The 16378-nt window shown below is 45.7% G+C and overlaps 1 protein-coding gene across 11 annotated transcripts in view; it reads left to right on the forward strand.

Annotated features, from left to right (window-relative positions):
* Positions 1-3307: 3307 nt before the first annotated feature.
* Positions 3308-16378, forward strand: part of ZCCHC2 (zinc finger CCHC-type containing 2) — a 50037-nt gene continuing 36966 nt past the window's right edge. For 8 of the 11 annotated variants that reach the window (XM_032442963.1, XM_032442962.1, XM_032442965.1 and 5 more), the window contains exons 1-4: positions 3309-4427; positions 11117-11228; positions 14442-14518; positions 15502-15573. In XM_032442963.1, coding sequence (XP_032298854.1) covers positions 3486-4427; positions 11117-11228; positions 14442-14518; positions 15502-15573 — 1203 coding nt within the window. In that variant the 5' untranslated portion in view covers positions 3309-3485. Of the gene's footprint in view, positions 4428-11116; positions 11229-14441; positions 14519-15501; positions 15574-16378 lie in introns of all 11 variants that reach the window. The other 3 variants (XM_032442970.1, XM_015854522.2, XM_032442969.1) reach the window with 3 other exon arrangements.

Genomic DNA, 16378 nt, shown 5'->3' on the forward strand with positions numbered 1-16378 from the left:
AGAGGATCCGTAATTAAAATGAGCACTTAAATGTATCCTTCTATTATTGAAAACGTAATTAGGCTACAAACAGTGTAGCTGGGAATGCGGCAAAGTAAATGCCACCATTTGTTCTGTCGAGTTGTCTCTTGATTGAGGGAGCCAACCTAAGAAGTGTTGCAGATATCCTAAGCCTTCCATCTATAGTCAGACTGCCTTATGCCGAGACATTAAATCCCATGTGTGCTTGTTATGTACAGGGGAATATAAGCTCGTTCAGCTCACGCTGAAAAAGAGGACACAGGAAAGAACAGATGAGCTCAAGCATTCAAAATCTATTCAATTAGGGGAAAAAAAAGTAATAACCTGTTGATTTGTCAGGCTTTGTTTTCAGTGGATTACAAATGATGGTGTTCTCAAGGCTTTCTTCTTCCCATTTTCGCAGCTAAATGGTAATGAACGCCTGTTCCATGAAGGGTAAGACACTCCAAAAAATGCCATCTGTCATAAGGTAAATGACAAATCACAAGTGAGCAAAACTGCTCAGACCTCTATGAGAGATCTCTATTTCCTGCTCTAGTTACGTTATTCCTTCTGTGTGTACCACACCGTGACCAGCTGAGCTGCTTTGAGAGGTTTGCCCTTGTTTTCCCCCCAGACTGTGCTGTGTATCACACAACATCGCAGTTCCTTCTCTCATCTCCTCTAACAGGCCACTAAGAAAATCAGGCTAAGACAAGGTCAGCTTATCACATCAGCGGTCATGCATTTCCCCACTGCTCGCTTCTTCCACTCACAGCCCTCAGTTTCACTTTCATTTCCCCTGGACACTTGGAGTTTCAGTTCTCATTTCAGATTGATCCAAACTCTTCTCGCTACCATCTCCTTGAGCTACAAAAATACTTTCATGCTCTTCATTTTCTTTTCCCCTTTTTCACGCTATTTGCTTTCCCGCTTTTCCTTTTCCTGTCTTTCAAATCTGTTTTCCTCAAGAATCGCAATTTAAACCATTAGAAAAAGGGAAACAAAGAAGGGCTGAGTTAATCAGATTCTTAAGTTTCTTTAAGTAATAAGTATCAGCTTAGGAACTATCATGAATTGGGATGGATGTAGGCACAAGCTCAGGTATTGTCTAGACTTGGTGAGCGTACTTTCAACCATCACCTTCGTGTGCACACTATTTATCCCATCTTTCTGGACTCAGGAATGAATCAGCAGACTTTCTCTCGCTCCCTTTATCCCCTTCTACCAAAACTAAATTCATTTTTGCCTCTCTGCAGTGTCACCTGTTTGGAACTATTGCATTTCATTTGAATCACGTTTTGTTCAAGCATAAGAAATGTTACTTTCAACATCCATTTAATTCTGATTCGGTATATTTTATTCAGATAGAAAAAAACTACATTCAAATTAAGCAGAAACTGCAAGCCTTGTTTTGGTGCATTCAGTGATTCCAGTTTGGCATATCTGCTATGATAGTCACAGTAATTCCTTTGGGGGGGAGGTGTGAGGGAACAAAAACCAGCGTAACAACGTGACTAGAATTACTGTAATTCTAGAATTACTACTTCACAATGACAATGTGAGAAAACATTATTCTGGGGTGTTATGATAACTGCTCTGACTAATAACTGCAAGGATTAGGAATGATTCGTGAGCCCATCAGGGCCTAAGCGGGGAACAGAGAACAGTGTAAAATAAAGAAGGATAAAATGGGTTTATGGAGTTTATGATGGGTTTATTCACCTTCCTTGTCCTGGGACTGACAGAGAACTGCTAACAACCTGGGATGATGTAGACTCAAACAGTCTCCCACTCTCTGCTACATTTCTATTCACGACGATCTGTAACTATAATGAAAGAGGAGAGCTTTGCTGCTTCAGGTCCAAGTCCATTTGTGTTACTAGAAGAGGACAAAACGGCCATTAGGAAAGTAGAAGCCTAACATATCGTACCTTAAAGTTTACAGTGTTTTTAAATGAAATGCCATGGACTAACCACACAGATATGCGAAACTGGGATATGGTTTAGTCTGTAAGCAACATTTAAGAGTGGACCGATGCTCTGTGGCAAGTCTGAATGATGCATGCAAGATTATTATAATCTGCATGACATTTACTTGGTTAATAAATAGGCTCTTTCATTGCAGCACAATCAGCTTCTGGACAGATAGATAAGGGTGTTAGCACTGACTGTTCATACTTTTCTTTCCTGTAAACAGTTTAGGGATGCTGTTTTGCATAATTCTAATTAAAACACGTTTCATTCCTCGCTGTGGTGTTCTGCAAGCCATGGGCTTGAGTCTGTTTCCAAATAGACCGTCTTTCTCTAAACGTGTGGGAACTGGAGCAAGAGGCACCACAACTTTCTGATTACTGACTACTGCTTAATGGTGTAATTGTAGGCTCTCCATCACCTCTGGTCACAAGAGCTGGTAACTAAAGGGGCAAAATGAGGGTGAATCCAGTGAGCTGTTTCAGGACCAACTGTCCCTAAGGGCATTTTGCCATGTTTTCTTCTATTAATACTCCCTGTTTTTTTCCACACTGCAAAATCACCCAGAAAGCTGCATGATGTTGTAACAGCAGCAATACACACTGTACTCAGCACAGGCGAGGCCGCACCTTGAGTTCAGTTTTGGGCCCCTCACTACGAGAAAGGCATTGAGGCCCTGGAGCGCTGTCAGAGAAGGGCAAGGAAGCTGTGAAGGGTCTGGAGCACAAGTCTGATGGGGAGTGGCTGAGGGAACTGGGATTGCTCAGTGTGGAGGAGGCTCAGGGGAGACCTGATCGCTCTCTGTGACCTGGAAGAGGTTGTGGCTACGGTTCTGTGAATATAAAAACCTCTATTGTGAGGGCTCTCACAATAGCAGTTCCCATCGTACTAGAAAAGCAAACACTTGCACCAGCTGCGTTGTCCTACAGCTGCAGAGAGCCTTTGGACCCACTCCTGCGGGCTGTGGCCGAACACTTTTCACTCCAGTGGCTGAACACCTTTCACTCCACACGCTTTTTGGCAGCAAATGGCGTTATTTGAGGAAAACCCCTTATTTTCTCTATCGGGGCTGTGAGGCGAGCTGTGGGGCTGCACCCGCACGGCTGAGGCAGCCTCCTGTCCCGCCTCGTGTCGCTCTGGCGCTCAGTCCGCTCGGCCCGCGAGCTCCAACGTTGTGTTGCCGGGTGCGCGCAGCGGCGCTCGCTGAGGGGCGGGGGAAGCGCAGCGGGATCCGCCGCCATCCAGAGCCGCCCCTCCCCCGTCCCCACACACGCACCCGCCCCTTCCCCGCTCACCAGCCCCTCCCCTCGCACTCACGCGGACGCGCGCGTCGGGACCGTTGCTCCTGCGCGCCCCCGTCCTCCCGCGCCGGCAGGGCCGCAGCGGCATGAGCGCCGGCTCCGCCTGAGCGCCGGGCCCCGCCTGACCGCCGCCCCCGGCACCCGGCCGCCACCCGGCACCCGGGCAGCCGCCGGGCCCCGTCGGACGCTGGCGGCCGCCTCGCGCCGAGGATGCTGAAGATGAAGCTGCCCCTGAAGCCGACGAGCCACAGGGCGGCGGCGGAAGAGGCGGCCGCGGCGGCGCTAGGGCTGAAGGAGGCCGGCGCGGCCCCGGACCGCCACCCCTCGCCGCCGCCGCCGCCGCAGCAGCAGCAGCAGCAGCAGGTGCCCCGGGCGCCGGGCCGCGGGGGAGCCGCCGCGGGGCGGGGGTGCGGGCTGGAGCGGCCGAGCCAGCTGCACGGCCTGGGGCCGGGGCCGGGGCCCGGGCCAGGCCCGCCGCCCTCCGCCTTCCCGGGCGGCTCCGGCCCCGGCGCGGCGGCGGCCCGCACCGACAAGGAGACGGTGTACGAGTGGTTCGGGCTGGTGCTGGGCTCGGCGCAGCGGTTGGAGTTCATGGTGGGGCTGCTGGACCTGTGCAACCCGCTGGAGCTGCGCTTCCTGGGCTCCTGCTTGGAGGACCTGGCCCGCAAGGACTACCACTGCCTCCGCGACTCCGAGGCCAAGGCCAACGGGCTGAGCGACCCCGGGCAGCTGGGCGACTTCCGAGACCCGGCCGTGCGTTCCAAGCTCATCGTCTACCTGGCCCTGCTGGGCTCCGAGAACCGCGAGGCCGCCGGCCGCCTGCACCGCCTCCTGCCCCAGGTGGACTCCATCCTGCAGAGCTGCCCGGCAAGGAGAACCCGGGCGGGCGGCGCCGAGGAGGACGGGGCCGAGGACGAGATGGTGGTGGTGATGGACGGGGCCGGAGAGAACGGACGGGGCCATCTCCCCGCCGCACAGGGCCTGGGCTTCGGCGCGCAGGAGGAGCTGCTCCTGCTCTTCACCATGGCCTCGCTGCACCCGGCCTTCTCCTTCCACCAGCGGGTCACGCTGCGAGAGCACCTGGAACGGCTGCGGAGGGCCCTGTGCGGGGACCAGGAGGAGGAAGAGGGTTTCGGCCGCCACCGGGCCCAGGTAACGCCGTACTCGGCTCCTTGCTCTTCCCTTTCAGCCCTTCCCCACTTCCTAGCGGTTGAATCAGAACCCCCCCCCCTCCCTTTCCACTCCCACAGGGCTGTGGCTTTCTCTAGCTTTCTCCTTGCCCCCCTCCGGTTTTTAGGTTGTGTGTTGTGACATAATAACATAATAGTGCCTGAGCGTGACTTAAAGAAGTGCAGGGTGAATGGTTCTTTCTTGGCCGGACGAACATTGTGGTGTGCTTCTTCTCAGACCCTCCTTGGCAGGGTGTAGGATGCTGAGTGCTCATAGGGCCTGGTGTGCTTCCTCGCACACCACAGGCCTGATGGCAGGGCAGCTTAATTCTGCTCATAGAAATGATAGTAATAATGCTAGATAGAAACCACAGAACGTTCACCAGGGACTTGGGACAACGGGAGGGGTTTGAATAAATCTTAAATGGAACCTGCTTTTCCTCCTCCTCCCCAGTGAGGTTTATATAGGGCTTGTCAAGGAGCAGTGCAGCACTTGAGGGTCGGTGTCTATAAGGTTGCATCTCTCCAAAGCTGCATTCTATGAGGTGCTTCAGGGCCTCATGGCAAAGGCTTGGCTGTCATTTTAGTGCAGGGGCAAAGTGAAATGGCACAAGTGGAGCTTTTGTGGCAAGCAAAGCTCCATTTCTGGGTGGCTGTCAGGAGGCGGCCAGGCACATCTTGAGCACAGATGTGCCACTTGTTGCTGAAAGGCAGCAGTCCCAGAGCACTGACTTCCATTGAGTGGCACCGTTGTACCCTCATTTACAGCAGCTGTATTGAAGGGCAGGTTTGTCCCTTTGATGAATATCTGCTTTAAAAATCAGCCTCGTATTTATGCAACCGAGGCATTGTGTTGGGAGCTCTATGGTTTTCGGTCTATAGGTGGCCTCTCATGCAAAGAGGAAGAAAGGGCTGGAAGATGGATACTTCGAATGCAGATAGACTGTGAGGTTTTCATTGGGGACTTAAGAGGAAAAGGTGGAAAAGCAGCACAAACAGTTGTTTTGAAGTCAGCCTTTAGTGCTGTCCCATTCGGCCACTGCAGCCCTGCTGAAATAGCAGCAGCCCCTTTCTCAGCCTGGGAAAGGCCACGCTTTTGAGTGCTGCTCAAAGGGGATGGGGATGAATTGTTAAGACTTCAAATATGCTCAGTAAATACTTGTATGGTTTTAAGGCCAAAGCACATTTGGCAGGTGACGGATCAGCGGGTGGATGTTACGGTACTGAAATCATAACGAATTCATAGCATAAGTCCAAAAAGTGTTTGTTTTGGCTCTTTGGCCTGCACCAAGTCTAGCTATCCCTACAAGTCCTTTCTCAGGGAGAGAAGAGGGGGCTGTGGTGACTTGCTTCAGTGGGAAGCAGTGAGGCCGGGCTCTGATCTCATGGGGTCTGAAGCACCAGGAGCTGGAAACACACCGCTTGGCCGAAGCTGGTGCCCCATGCACAGCTGTTCGAGCCCCTGTGAGGGCATTGGGGAGCTGAGTGCCACAGACTACTGGAATTAAGGCTGTGTTGTGCAGCGTCCTGGCTGCGGTGCGAGCGCAGCCTTCCAAGTTGTAGTGGTTTCATTTACTGAGGGAAAGCCGAGCGGCTCGGCCCAGCTTGGCTGAACATACGTATCACATAGTCCCTGCTCTGCACAGGGCTGGAGCTGCATCCCTGCTGTGGGGTTTTTTTTTCTTCCTCAAGTTGTAAATAGAGCAGAGCTGTTTCCATTTGGCATTAATGGCCAAAGGAGAGCGGAGGCATCGATGGGTTTTGCTGAGTGTTTTCAGTTCACGTGTGTAGCAGACCCCTTTGGCTGTCACTTAGCGTGGTTAAAGGTTTCCCTCCGCTAATATGGCCATACTGTGATATTGGACATGATTTAAAACCCTGTCAGGTGCCCTCCTTTAATCTGTGAAACGCAGTGCCTTCGGGGCACCGCATTCGTGCTCCGAGATGCTTTCTAAAGAGCTCTTTGAACGTTCCTGGGGCCGGCCTCAGCTGGGAAGGTGGCACGGAGCCTCCCACCCCGCTTCCAGCAGCACCTCGTGCCCCGGCCGGGCCCTCAAGGCCCCGATCCGCCCCTCAGCCGTGGGGCGGCGGCCGTGCCGTCCTCGCTCAGCCCGGGGAGGGGGATGGAGGAAACGGCCTGAGGGCGCTTCCCGCCCCTCTTCAAGATGGCGGCGGCGGGGCTTGCGCGCTCGTCACGTGCCCGCAGGGCGGCTTCCTCTCCTCCCTCCGGCCGGGGGCGGGGAGCCCCGTGTTGCATAACGGGACCCCGGGCACCCCTCCTGTGGTACCGGGTCTGTGCTGAGCGGTGCCCGGCGAGCATGTGGGGGAGCTAGTACCATTCTACGGGTGAAATAATACGACCAACCGTGGTCCTGTGAGATCAGCTCTAGAAGGGATTAGTTCTGCTCAAGGCCGATCAGACAGCTCTCATGTACCCTTATGGCGTGAACCGCTTTGAGCAAGGACCTAACAGCACCCCATAGGAAAGATGGAGTGGGAGCCTACGTTGGGAGGTGTAGTGATAGGTCAGGGGGGATTGGCTGTTAGAGAAGGGGAGTTTAAGTGATACATGTGTCCTAAATTCTCTGCTCAGAGGGCAGAGGGGCCGTGGCACAGCTGTTCAGGAAGCTGTGGTGCCCCATCCCTTGTGGCGATCAAGGCCAGGTTGGATGAGACCCTGAGCAGCTGAGCTTGTGGTAGACCTGCCCACGGCACAGGTTGGAAGTAGGTGGGCTACAAAGTTAATGCACAAATTCCTGTGGTTCTGAGATGTGAATTGTGTGTGGTGTCCAACAATCACAGAATGAGCCGGGTTGGAAGGGACCTCAAGGATCATGTAGTTCCAACCCCCCTGCCTGGCAGGGCCACCAAACATACACCTTTACTAGATCAGGTTGCCCAGGGCCCCGTCCAACCTGGTCTTGAACACCTCCAAGGACGGGGCATCCACAACCTCCCTGGGCAGCCTGTTCCAGGGCCCAACCACTCTCCTAGTAAAGAACTCCCCCCTAACATCCAACCTAACAAGATGGCATTGTTTGAGTTTTCCAGGAGTTACAATACATACCTACAATGAGCAGTGGTGCTCAAGAGGTTCACCTGTGAAGAATTTGACTGATGGCTACATGCTCTGCTTACCAGAGTTTAAAGTTTTTTTTGTATATATATGACTTTATTTCCCTCCCTACCCGCTGTGATTTTGATGTGTTGATTATATATGTTTAATACATGCATAAAGGTCAAAACTGATTCAGTTTATTATCTGTCTTGCACAATTCCAGATCTCACATTTGAGTGCTGAAATGCTGAAGGAGGACTGAATAGTTGCTAGCATAATAAATGTGGCCTGAGTTAGATGTGGGAGCGTTTAATCAGGCAGACTTGACGGTAACAGAACTGAGGTTCTATTGAAATAAGCAATCTCCTGCAGGTTATTGTTTGATGAATAGCATTATAATTAGCTGGCTTGAGGATTCTTTGCAGCAAAAGTCCCTACTTAGAAACAAAGGGAAAGTTTTTATTTACAGAATACATGGTTTAATAGGTTTCTATTTATAGTTTATTTTGTCTCTGAAGGGGAAGAGTACTTTTATGATTGATCTTCAGTGACTTGCAGCTGAGAAAGATACTAGAACTTGTGACTATGTGTGACCCCTTGTCTGAACTCTGTCCAATATGTCCGTGTCTCTTGTTCTGGTGAGCCCAGAATTGGACGCAGAGCTCCAGATGTGGCCTGAGCAGAGAGGAATTGTAGAATGGCTTGGGTTAGAAGGGACCTTAAAGACCATGTAGTTTCAACCCTCTGCTATGGATGGGGACACCTCCCATAAGCTAATGCTGCATGACTGGTGCAATTGTGAAGTTGAAAGCTTGCAAACTTGCATGGGAGACGATCTATAGCATCAACAGTTGTTATCATTGAACAGATTGTCAGGAATTGGGTCTGCTGCTGCCCTGTATTTTTGCATTTGTGAGTATTAGATGCACGTGCTGCATTTCCATTGAAATACAACATAGCATAAATGTGCTATCTCTATATTCAAGCAACAGCAAGAGCTAAGTGATAGAGAGCAGATACTGTTGCATGCAGTCTTGAGTCTCAAGGCTTCATCTTTACGCTCTTGTTATCAGGAGCAGGTTCAGCAGCACATATATAATGTGGAATTTCAGCTGTCTTACTTTGCAAGAAATCTTACTGAGCCTTTGTGCCAGCATGGCTACGTAGCTCTGCATCTGTTGTATAACAGCATGGCAATAAGGACAATAGCTTGTAAAGATCGTTTGAAGTGAATCATAGCTTTGGTCCCACAGCTGGCACCAGGTCTCCCAACTTGGGATATTCTAGTCCTCTGTGATTCTATGAATTTAATGAGGATTACTCTGATGTTATTCAAATTTATCGGAGGTACAGATGTTGCATTGAAGAATCTGTGGTTGTGAGTTGATCCTTCCAAGGTGCTTTCTTTCTTGTTTGTTTATTGGCGTCTGGCTTTGTTTTCCAGTTCCCACTTGTTCATGAACGACTAAGCTGTGCCGGTCTGCATCTGCACAGCCTGCGAGGTTGTTCCTAGCAGCACAACGACTGAAGTCTTGCAGAAAAACAAGCTTTCGTTTTTCGGCATGTAGAACCAATCAAGCTATTCCAACTGCTTTAAGCAGGCTTCCCTTGTTAGTGCTCATCAGAGCCGATGCATGAATAGCTCTTTTATGAAAGTGCAGTGCAAACATCAGAAGACTTATGTGCATCAATCCCAATGATTAGGATGCTCTCTGGTAACAGATTTCATTACATATTGTCAAACCGATACCAGCATGACATTTTTTCCATCAGCAGGCTGTGCTAATAGAAGGCAACGTAGACATCTGTTGTGTGTAGACCAGCTCACATATGTTAGTTTAACAGAGCAGTGTCCTCTTGAGCAGCATGACTCACCTTTGTCAGCTATTGATGCTTGTGTCCTGTGACTAAAAAGACATCTCAAGCGTTAGGTCTTTAATATAGAACTTGTTTCAACCAACAACTTGTTCTGGCTGCAATGCTCTCATCTAGATTGTGAGAGCAGGCAATTTTTATAGCACTGTCTTCTTCAATTTCTAAGGGAAATAAAGCTAACGCTCTGGCCTGTCACAAAGATCTATGAGATTATCAGATTAATTATCTGACAACTCATTTGTGGCCACCCACATTTCTTGCTTCACTGTATTTTAATCATTATCAGCAGCACTACGAGCCATGGTGAATCTTTACATGTAGAAAGCTTTGCAATTTCTTCACTAGGAGAGTGGTTGGGCCCTGGAACAGGCTGCCCAGGGAGGTTGTGGATGCCCCGTCCTTGGAGGTGTTCAAGACCAGGTTGGACGGGGCCCTGGGCAACCTGATCTAGTAAATGTGTATGTTTGGTGGCCCTGCCAGGCGGGGGAGTTGGAACTACATGATCCTTGAGGTCCCTTCCAACCCAGGTCATTCTGTGATTGTCTGTTGGTTTGTCCCATCAGGAGTCCTTCAGGAAAAGCAAAAAGCCAACAGAAGCAACTCTTTAACATTCTGGCATTTATTTGCAAAACCTTTTGCTTCCTTTATTTAAAAATGATCAAAGTTCTGCCAAGGATTGATCTTCTGCCCGTTTTATGAAGGTTGTAATGGAATAACACTCTTCACCCTGAAGGAGAGGAAGAAACTTTGAACTTTTAATATCTATCTACTTCAAAAAGTACCCATTTCCGTCAGTAACTACTTGTTTGAAGAAATTCTAATAAGATATTTCTTTACTTGCTAGTTTTCATACAGACCTAAATATTTCATAAAGCTAAATACTTGCAGTGCAGTGAATGTTCTCCATCTAACTTACTTAGGTCACTTCCTTGAAATGTAGACTTACGTTGGTCAACTGGCAAAACCTCACAGTATCATAGTCTCTTGCAGGTTGGAAGGGACCTTAGAGATCATTGAGTCCAACCCTCGGGATTCGAGCCTCCTGTGTAGCAGAGCGGCACTTCTACCACTTGCGCCACAGGGGGATTCGAACCCGGGCCTCCGGTGTTGCAAAGTGGCGTCCTTAAACACTGCACCACCGGAGGCACAACCTGTTACCTCTAAAGTCACTGGAGGCATTACGCTACTTTGAACTTGATGTTGGTTAGTTGGTTTGGTTTTTAACAGCATTTGGTCACTGGAGGATAAGTAAATTGATTCATAAACACTTTATTTGGGAAAAATTATATAGGTTCATATTAGTGATGGGACTGTATTAGTGATGGGACTAGAAGGAATGGCCTCAATCTGCACCAAGGGAGATTCAGGTTGGATGTTAGGAAAGATTTATTCTCTGGAAGAGTGATCAGGTGCTGAAACTGGCTGTCCAGTGAGGAGGTGGAGTCATCACCCAGGGAGGTGTTCAGTAAACATTTAATGTTGTACTGAAGGACATGGATTAGTGGGAAATACTGGTGGTAGATGTATGGTTGGTTGGGATGATCGTGGAGGTTTGCACTGTCAGCCTAGTTTGTTCTCCGACACTGAGAGACTATTATAACTATATAAATATTACTAATATGCATAACTAATATAACCTATGGGAGTGTTTTCCGCTCTTAAGAGTGTGCTTGGATTATTCACATTCTATTAATACACTTCCTTATATATATATATATTTTTTTTCCTTCTCAATTTAGGATGACTTTTCCCGCAGTGATTGCACGTCAAGTAATGAGACCAGTTTGCTAGAACGGACCACAGCACCTCATGATGGACTACCGGTGGCTTCCCATAGACCTCAACGAGAAGGTATGTAGTCCGCAGTTTCTTTTGAGGAGTGCTTTGATGGTTTTATTTTGAAGGTGAAACTCACCTCGGAGCTCTGGAAGTCTCGGTTAGTTTGAGATGCTTGTAACTAACCAGCTCTTGTATCTGTCTTTTCTACTCATCTGAATAAGAATCTGGAGTGGTTGGTAAGTTTGTTAGCTTCTCTGCTCATTACTTGGTCTTTTCTTTATTATGACATATTATCATCCTTGTTAGTTGCCAAATATTAGTGACTGCATGTATGAAAACTGTTTGGGAATGGGCTTCCTCCTTTAAAAAAGAGATGTGGCATTTGGGAGAAGGCAAGAAAATGTAATGTCACTGTATTAGCATTGTTTAACTTTTTGAAGCAAAACTAAACGTGCTTTGAGTCTGTGAATGGCTTTTGCTGCATCACTCAATTGTATTTGATTAGTCATAAACAACAAAGGAATAAAGAAGGGGAAAAGACACATTAGGAGGTTTTAGAGGAATGGTAGTTTGGAGAAGTGGAAGAGCTTACGAAGTAAATTGCCTTTTGGTACTGCTGGGAAGAGTAAGGATAGGGCTACAGTGCACGATCAGAACGTTAGTGCGATTGCTAAAACACTTTGAAGAAATGAGCAGTATTGAAAACAGATTTATTCTTCGCTTTTATTCTTCAACAAGATTAGCAGCTCACTTGTTTACTCAAGGGAAACTTACACTATCTTCCAGTTAGTGAGGAGCTAGTGATCTGGGAAGAGCTTGCTATTCTTTTGTCCTGATAAATGTCCTTTTGTGGGGGTTTGACTATTGTTTGAGAGTTTTAATTCCTTGGGAAAAACAAAACAACAAAAGCAACAACAACAAACAAAACAGAAAGATTATGTGAGATTACAGACAACAGTCATATTTGAAAACCTACTGTAGAGTTCTAAGTACAAAATGTTCATCTTCACAAATTAGAAACAGAAATGGGAGACTCGGCAGCAGCATTCTTGAATTAAATAACAGAAGCAGAGCAAAGCTGAATAATTGAATCTACCTAAGTGCATAAATACTTCTCAATAATCGTATAATGTTATCATATTAACAAATGTGAGGGATCAGAATAATTCTGTGATAGTGATATGTTAGGTTTATGATAGAGGGTCCATGCTATAGTCTCCTTAGAGGGTTAAAAACAGCACAGATCATAAAAAATTGTTTTAGTTTCAGTGATACTGGTTCCCTGAAATCTTAAATAATACTTAAAATGGGAACAGTGTCACATATGCTTGACATTATCATCCTGACTGTATGTGCTGCATTGAGAACACATTTAGAGATGCAACATGCCTCACTGACTCATGTATTCAAACAATTCTTCTTGGTCTAGCTGTTTAGAATATTTAAAATGTGATTGTGGAAACAAGGTTTTAAAGTAGGCTATTGAAACTGTGAAGCTAAGGTTGTCCTGCAACAACACAGTAATTACCTGTTGTGTCGTTTATTAAGACTGAGCATTAGCTGCAGCAAGTGACATTGAGGAAGTTGAAGGTACTACCATCTTTGTGGTAGAGGGCAAATATATTTAGTGTTGATAACATCCAGTAGATCAAAATAAACACAGTCTTATTAGGAAAAAAAAGCATGTCTGTATGTGAATATTAATGTTGGTGATTAGTTTCTGTAATGAATGTATGTTAAATATATGCATGTAGGGAACTAATGGAAATTAAAACATTATTCTTAGTTCCAGTCATGGGAATCAACTTTTTAATTAACTTTTGAATATCAGCCCAGCTGATGTTATTGATTTAAACATTGGCTGTTAAAAAGATTCAATTAGCCAAGACTAATGTTAGGCCATAGCCTTTCCTAGTAGCATCCTTAGCTCATCCTGTATTTCTTTGATTTTACAGTAACTAATCTTCATTAATTGATAGAAATGAACCAGTTGTCCTGTTATTTAACTTGCAGGTAGAGGATCACAGCCAATATACACACTGTTCCAACTCAGTATTTGTCATTATTCCCAAGAAAAGAACAGACAGTTGTAACACTACCGCAAGGGTTATGTGCTTGCTTATTGTTCTATTGAGGACACTGCATCTACTTGGTTCTCATAGGTCTGGCACATTCAGATAGGGATGATACTTCAAGGTGTTTCAAATGGGTGAAATGGTTATTCATTAAACTCCAAGGATATGCTTTGTAGCAAGTACATGTAGGAAGTTGGTAGTTGTAGCTGTTATGAGTAGTTCCCAATATATGTCTCATGGGGGGGGAGGGGGAAGTACTTAAGAATTGAAAGGAAGGTGTTAGCACTGTAAAGGGAGAATTTATGATGTATAGTTGGTGGAGCTGTTATTAAATAAGATTTTTTTTACTTGTCGTGATGGTGCCTGTAAAGGAACAGCGTTCTGCTGAACTCTTAGAATAGTGTAGCAAAAAATCTTATACACCCATCTCAGCTACATACAGATTATTTATGTACGGTATTACCTTGATAATGTTCTGTGCTCTCAAGAACATTTCCAAATCTTGAAGGCCATGCATTGCTGCTGTTTATGTCGCAGCCAGAACCTGTCTGTATCCTAAGTACAGTGCATTTCAGGGAAGGAGTGTTGAAGCAGCAAGTGCTTTAAAGTGCTCTGCTTCTGTTTCAGCCCAGTCTGTTGGTACTCTGTCTGATGTGATTACAGTGGCCTTCTGCTCTTTGTTTTCTCTTTGCTAACGCTCACTTCTGTCTCCTTGAGTCCTTCACCAAGACTCTTCTTCCACCTAAGTGTTTTTAGAAATGTGGTTCTTAGTTTGCTCTCACCACTACTTGATATTTCAGAAACAGATGTGGAAGACGCTGTCACCAGGTTATTTGGTTTGGGATTTTTTTCAGCACTTGTTACTTCTCAGAATAAAGATGCATACTGACGTTTTTTCATTATCTTTTTCACTTCCAGTGGTTACATTGTTGTATGGATGTGACTTTAGGACCGAGTAAGGTCTTCGTTAATGCACAAATTCCTTTGATCTTCAATGAAAGAACTGTGGTCAGGTCAGAGAAATACGCTGTAGAGAACAAGGTTCTACCTGCCCCCTACAGTTTGTTACAGTAAAATAGCATCTGAAAAGGAGGGAGGTATTCTGAGTCAGTAAATGTATGGCACTTCTCAGATTAGTTAGATAAGCAGGTATGTTTTTAAACTGTAATTTTAGTGTAAAATTTTAGTTGGTAAACTCTTTTTCTTTCAGCTGTACACATTGAGAAGATAACCCTGAAAGGAGTACCAAGAAAAAGGGCTGACAAACATCTGGAGTACACATTCAAAGTAAGCAAATAACCTCCGGCACACCAGTGTCTTCATGATGTCTGTGCACTGAAGAGTCATACAGCTTGTTTCATGTACCTGCTCAGAAGGACTTTTTAAATTACTTTAGGCTCTCCAGAAATTCTTGAATTGGCATTTCCTTAGCAAGGATTGACTAACATCAGTCATATGGCTGATAGATGTGAATCTGGTAGGGTACAAGATCTGCACACAAAAGAATGATGTAGATCAAAATGTTATAGCTAATGTAACTGATCATTGGATGTGGTCATGGGACCTCTTTGAAGTGGTCAACTGCTTATGAGTTGAACAGGTCTGAAGCTAAAATTCATGTAAAATAAAAAATCATCACCCTTAATTTGCTGAGAATTTAGATTTAGCCTTCAAAGTCTTGACAGTTATCAAGTACTTGAACCTTGTGGTAGATATTTGGTCCCTGTAGTCTCTTAGTTGGGTAATGAGATACAGAAATAGATAGGAGATATGGATTACCAGTATTTAAAATGACAAAACTATTTGAAAACTCAGCACGTAGATGGATTTGACAGTGGTTTTGAATTTCTTTGTTGAAGGGGGAATGTTTGGAGATATTCTGGGAAGTATTTGAGTAAGCTTGAAACACCTCTACCTCAGTTCTTTTAGAAAAGAGTTTCACCTCCTCATCTGTGCAGGCATATGCTGTGTTCCTCACTGCGGATCATTTTATGCTTGCCCAGACAATGGTATTGTAAGGTGGTGATGACAGTTACAGTCATGACTTCCTAAATGAAATTGACAAGAGTAGCTGGTGTTTCTGGGGACTAAGTTGAATGCAGTTGGTGGTTAACATTAGGTACGCTATTATTCTTGATTTGCCTGGTATTCAATTCACTGTTAGTGTTAACTCTTCTACTGAGATCATCGTGGCAGTGTTAAAATCAACTAATTGGTATCATCTTTGGAAAAAATAAACTTTACTCATTCTCTTCACCTTCATTACCCAGGTAACGTGGTCCGATCTTTCAGTAACATGTGTAACAAAAACACACCAGGAGCTTCAGGAATTCCTACTAAAAGTATGTATTGAAGTACAAAAGTAGTGTTTACACATCAGATTCATAGCTTCAGGTGTTATTTAGGAGTACTCTTAATTTCTGGGATGTGATTGCAGAAGCAAAAGCAAGCTAACAGGTTTTGTACTTAACAATTATATTAAACATTTAAATAATGTGTATTGTGGAGATACTCAATAAAATATGTGGGGAGTTTCAGATGACATAAATTAGCACAGATTGGTAGGTACCTCTAGAGATCATCGAGTCCAGCCTCCCTGCAAAGCAGGCCCACTACAGCAGGCTGCACAGGTAGGTGTCCAGGTGTGTCTTGAGTATCTCCAGAGAAGGAAAATCTATAACCCCTCTGGGCAGCCTGTTCCTGTGCTCCATTGCCCTCACTGTGAAGTTGTTCCTCCGCATGTTGGTACAGAACTTCCTATGCTCTGGTTTATGGCTGCTTCCCCTTGTCCTTGTCCCCATAGACTGCTGAAGAGGCTGGCCATGTTTCTTTGATTCCCACACTTAAGATATTTATCAGCATTAATCAGATCGTTAATAAAATTATTAATAAGTTAAGAAAAAGGGCTGACAAATATTAATAGTTTCTTATTAATAAGAACATGAATAAATTTATCTTCTGGGAAACTACTTCTATAGTTAGAACTATGCACTACCATAAAATGGCTGTTCAAGCATTTAATGTTTCCCACAGAATTAAAGCACAGGTGCAAACACTGCTAATTTGCCTATTTGTGTCCTTATTAGAAGAACTTTAATGGTATAATTTTTTGTTTTTAATTAATTAGGCAGAGTGTTAAGCATAACA

The sequence above is a fragment of the Coturnix japonica genome, chromosome 2 (genome assembly GCF_001577835.2).
Source record: "Coturnix japonica isolate 7356 chromosome 2, Coturnix japonica 2.1, whole genome shotgun sequence".
NCBI classification, from domain to species: Eukaryota; Metazoa; Chordata; class Aves; order Galliformes; family Phasianidae; genus Coturnix; species Coturnix japonica.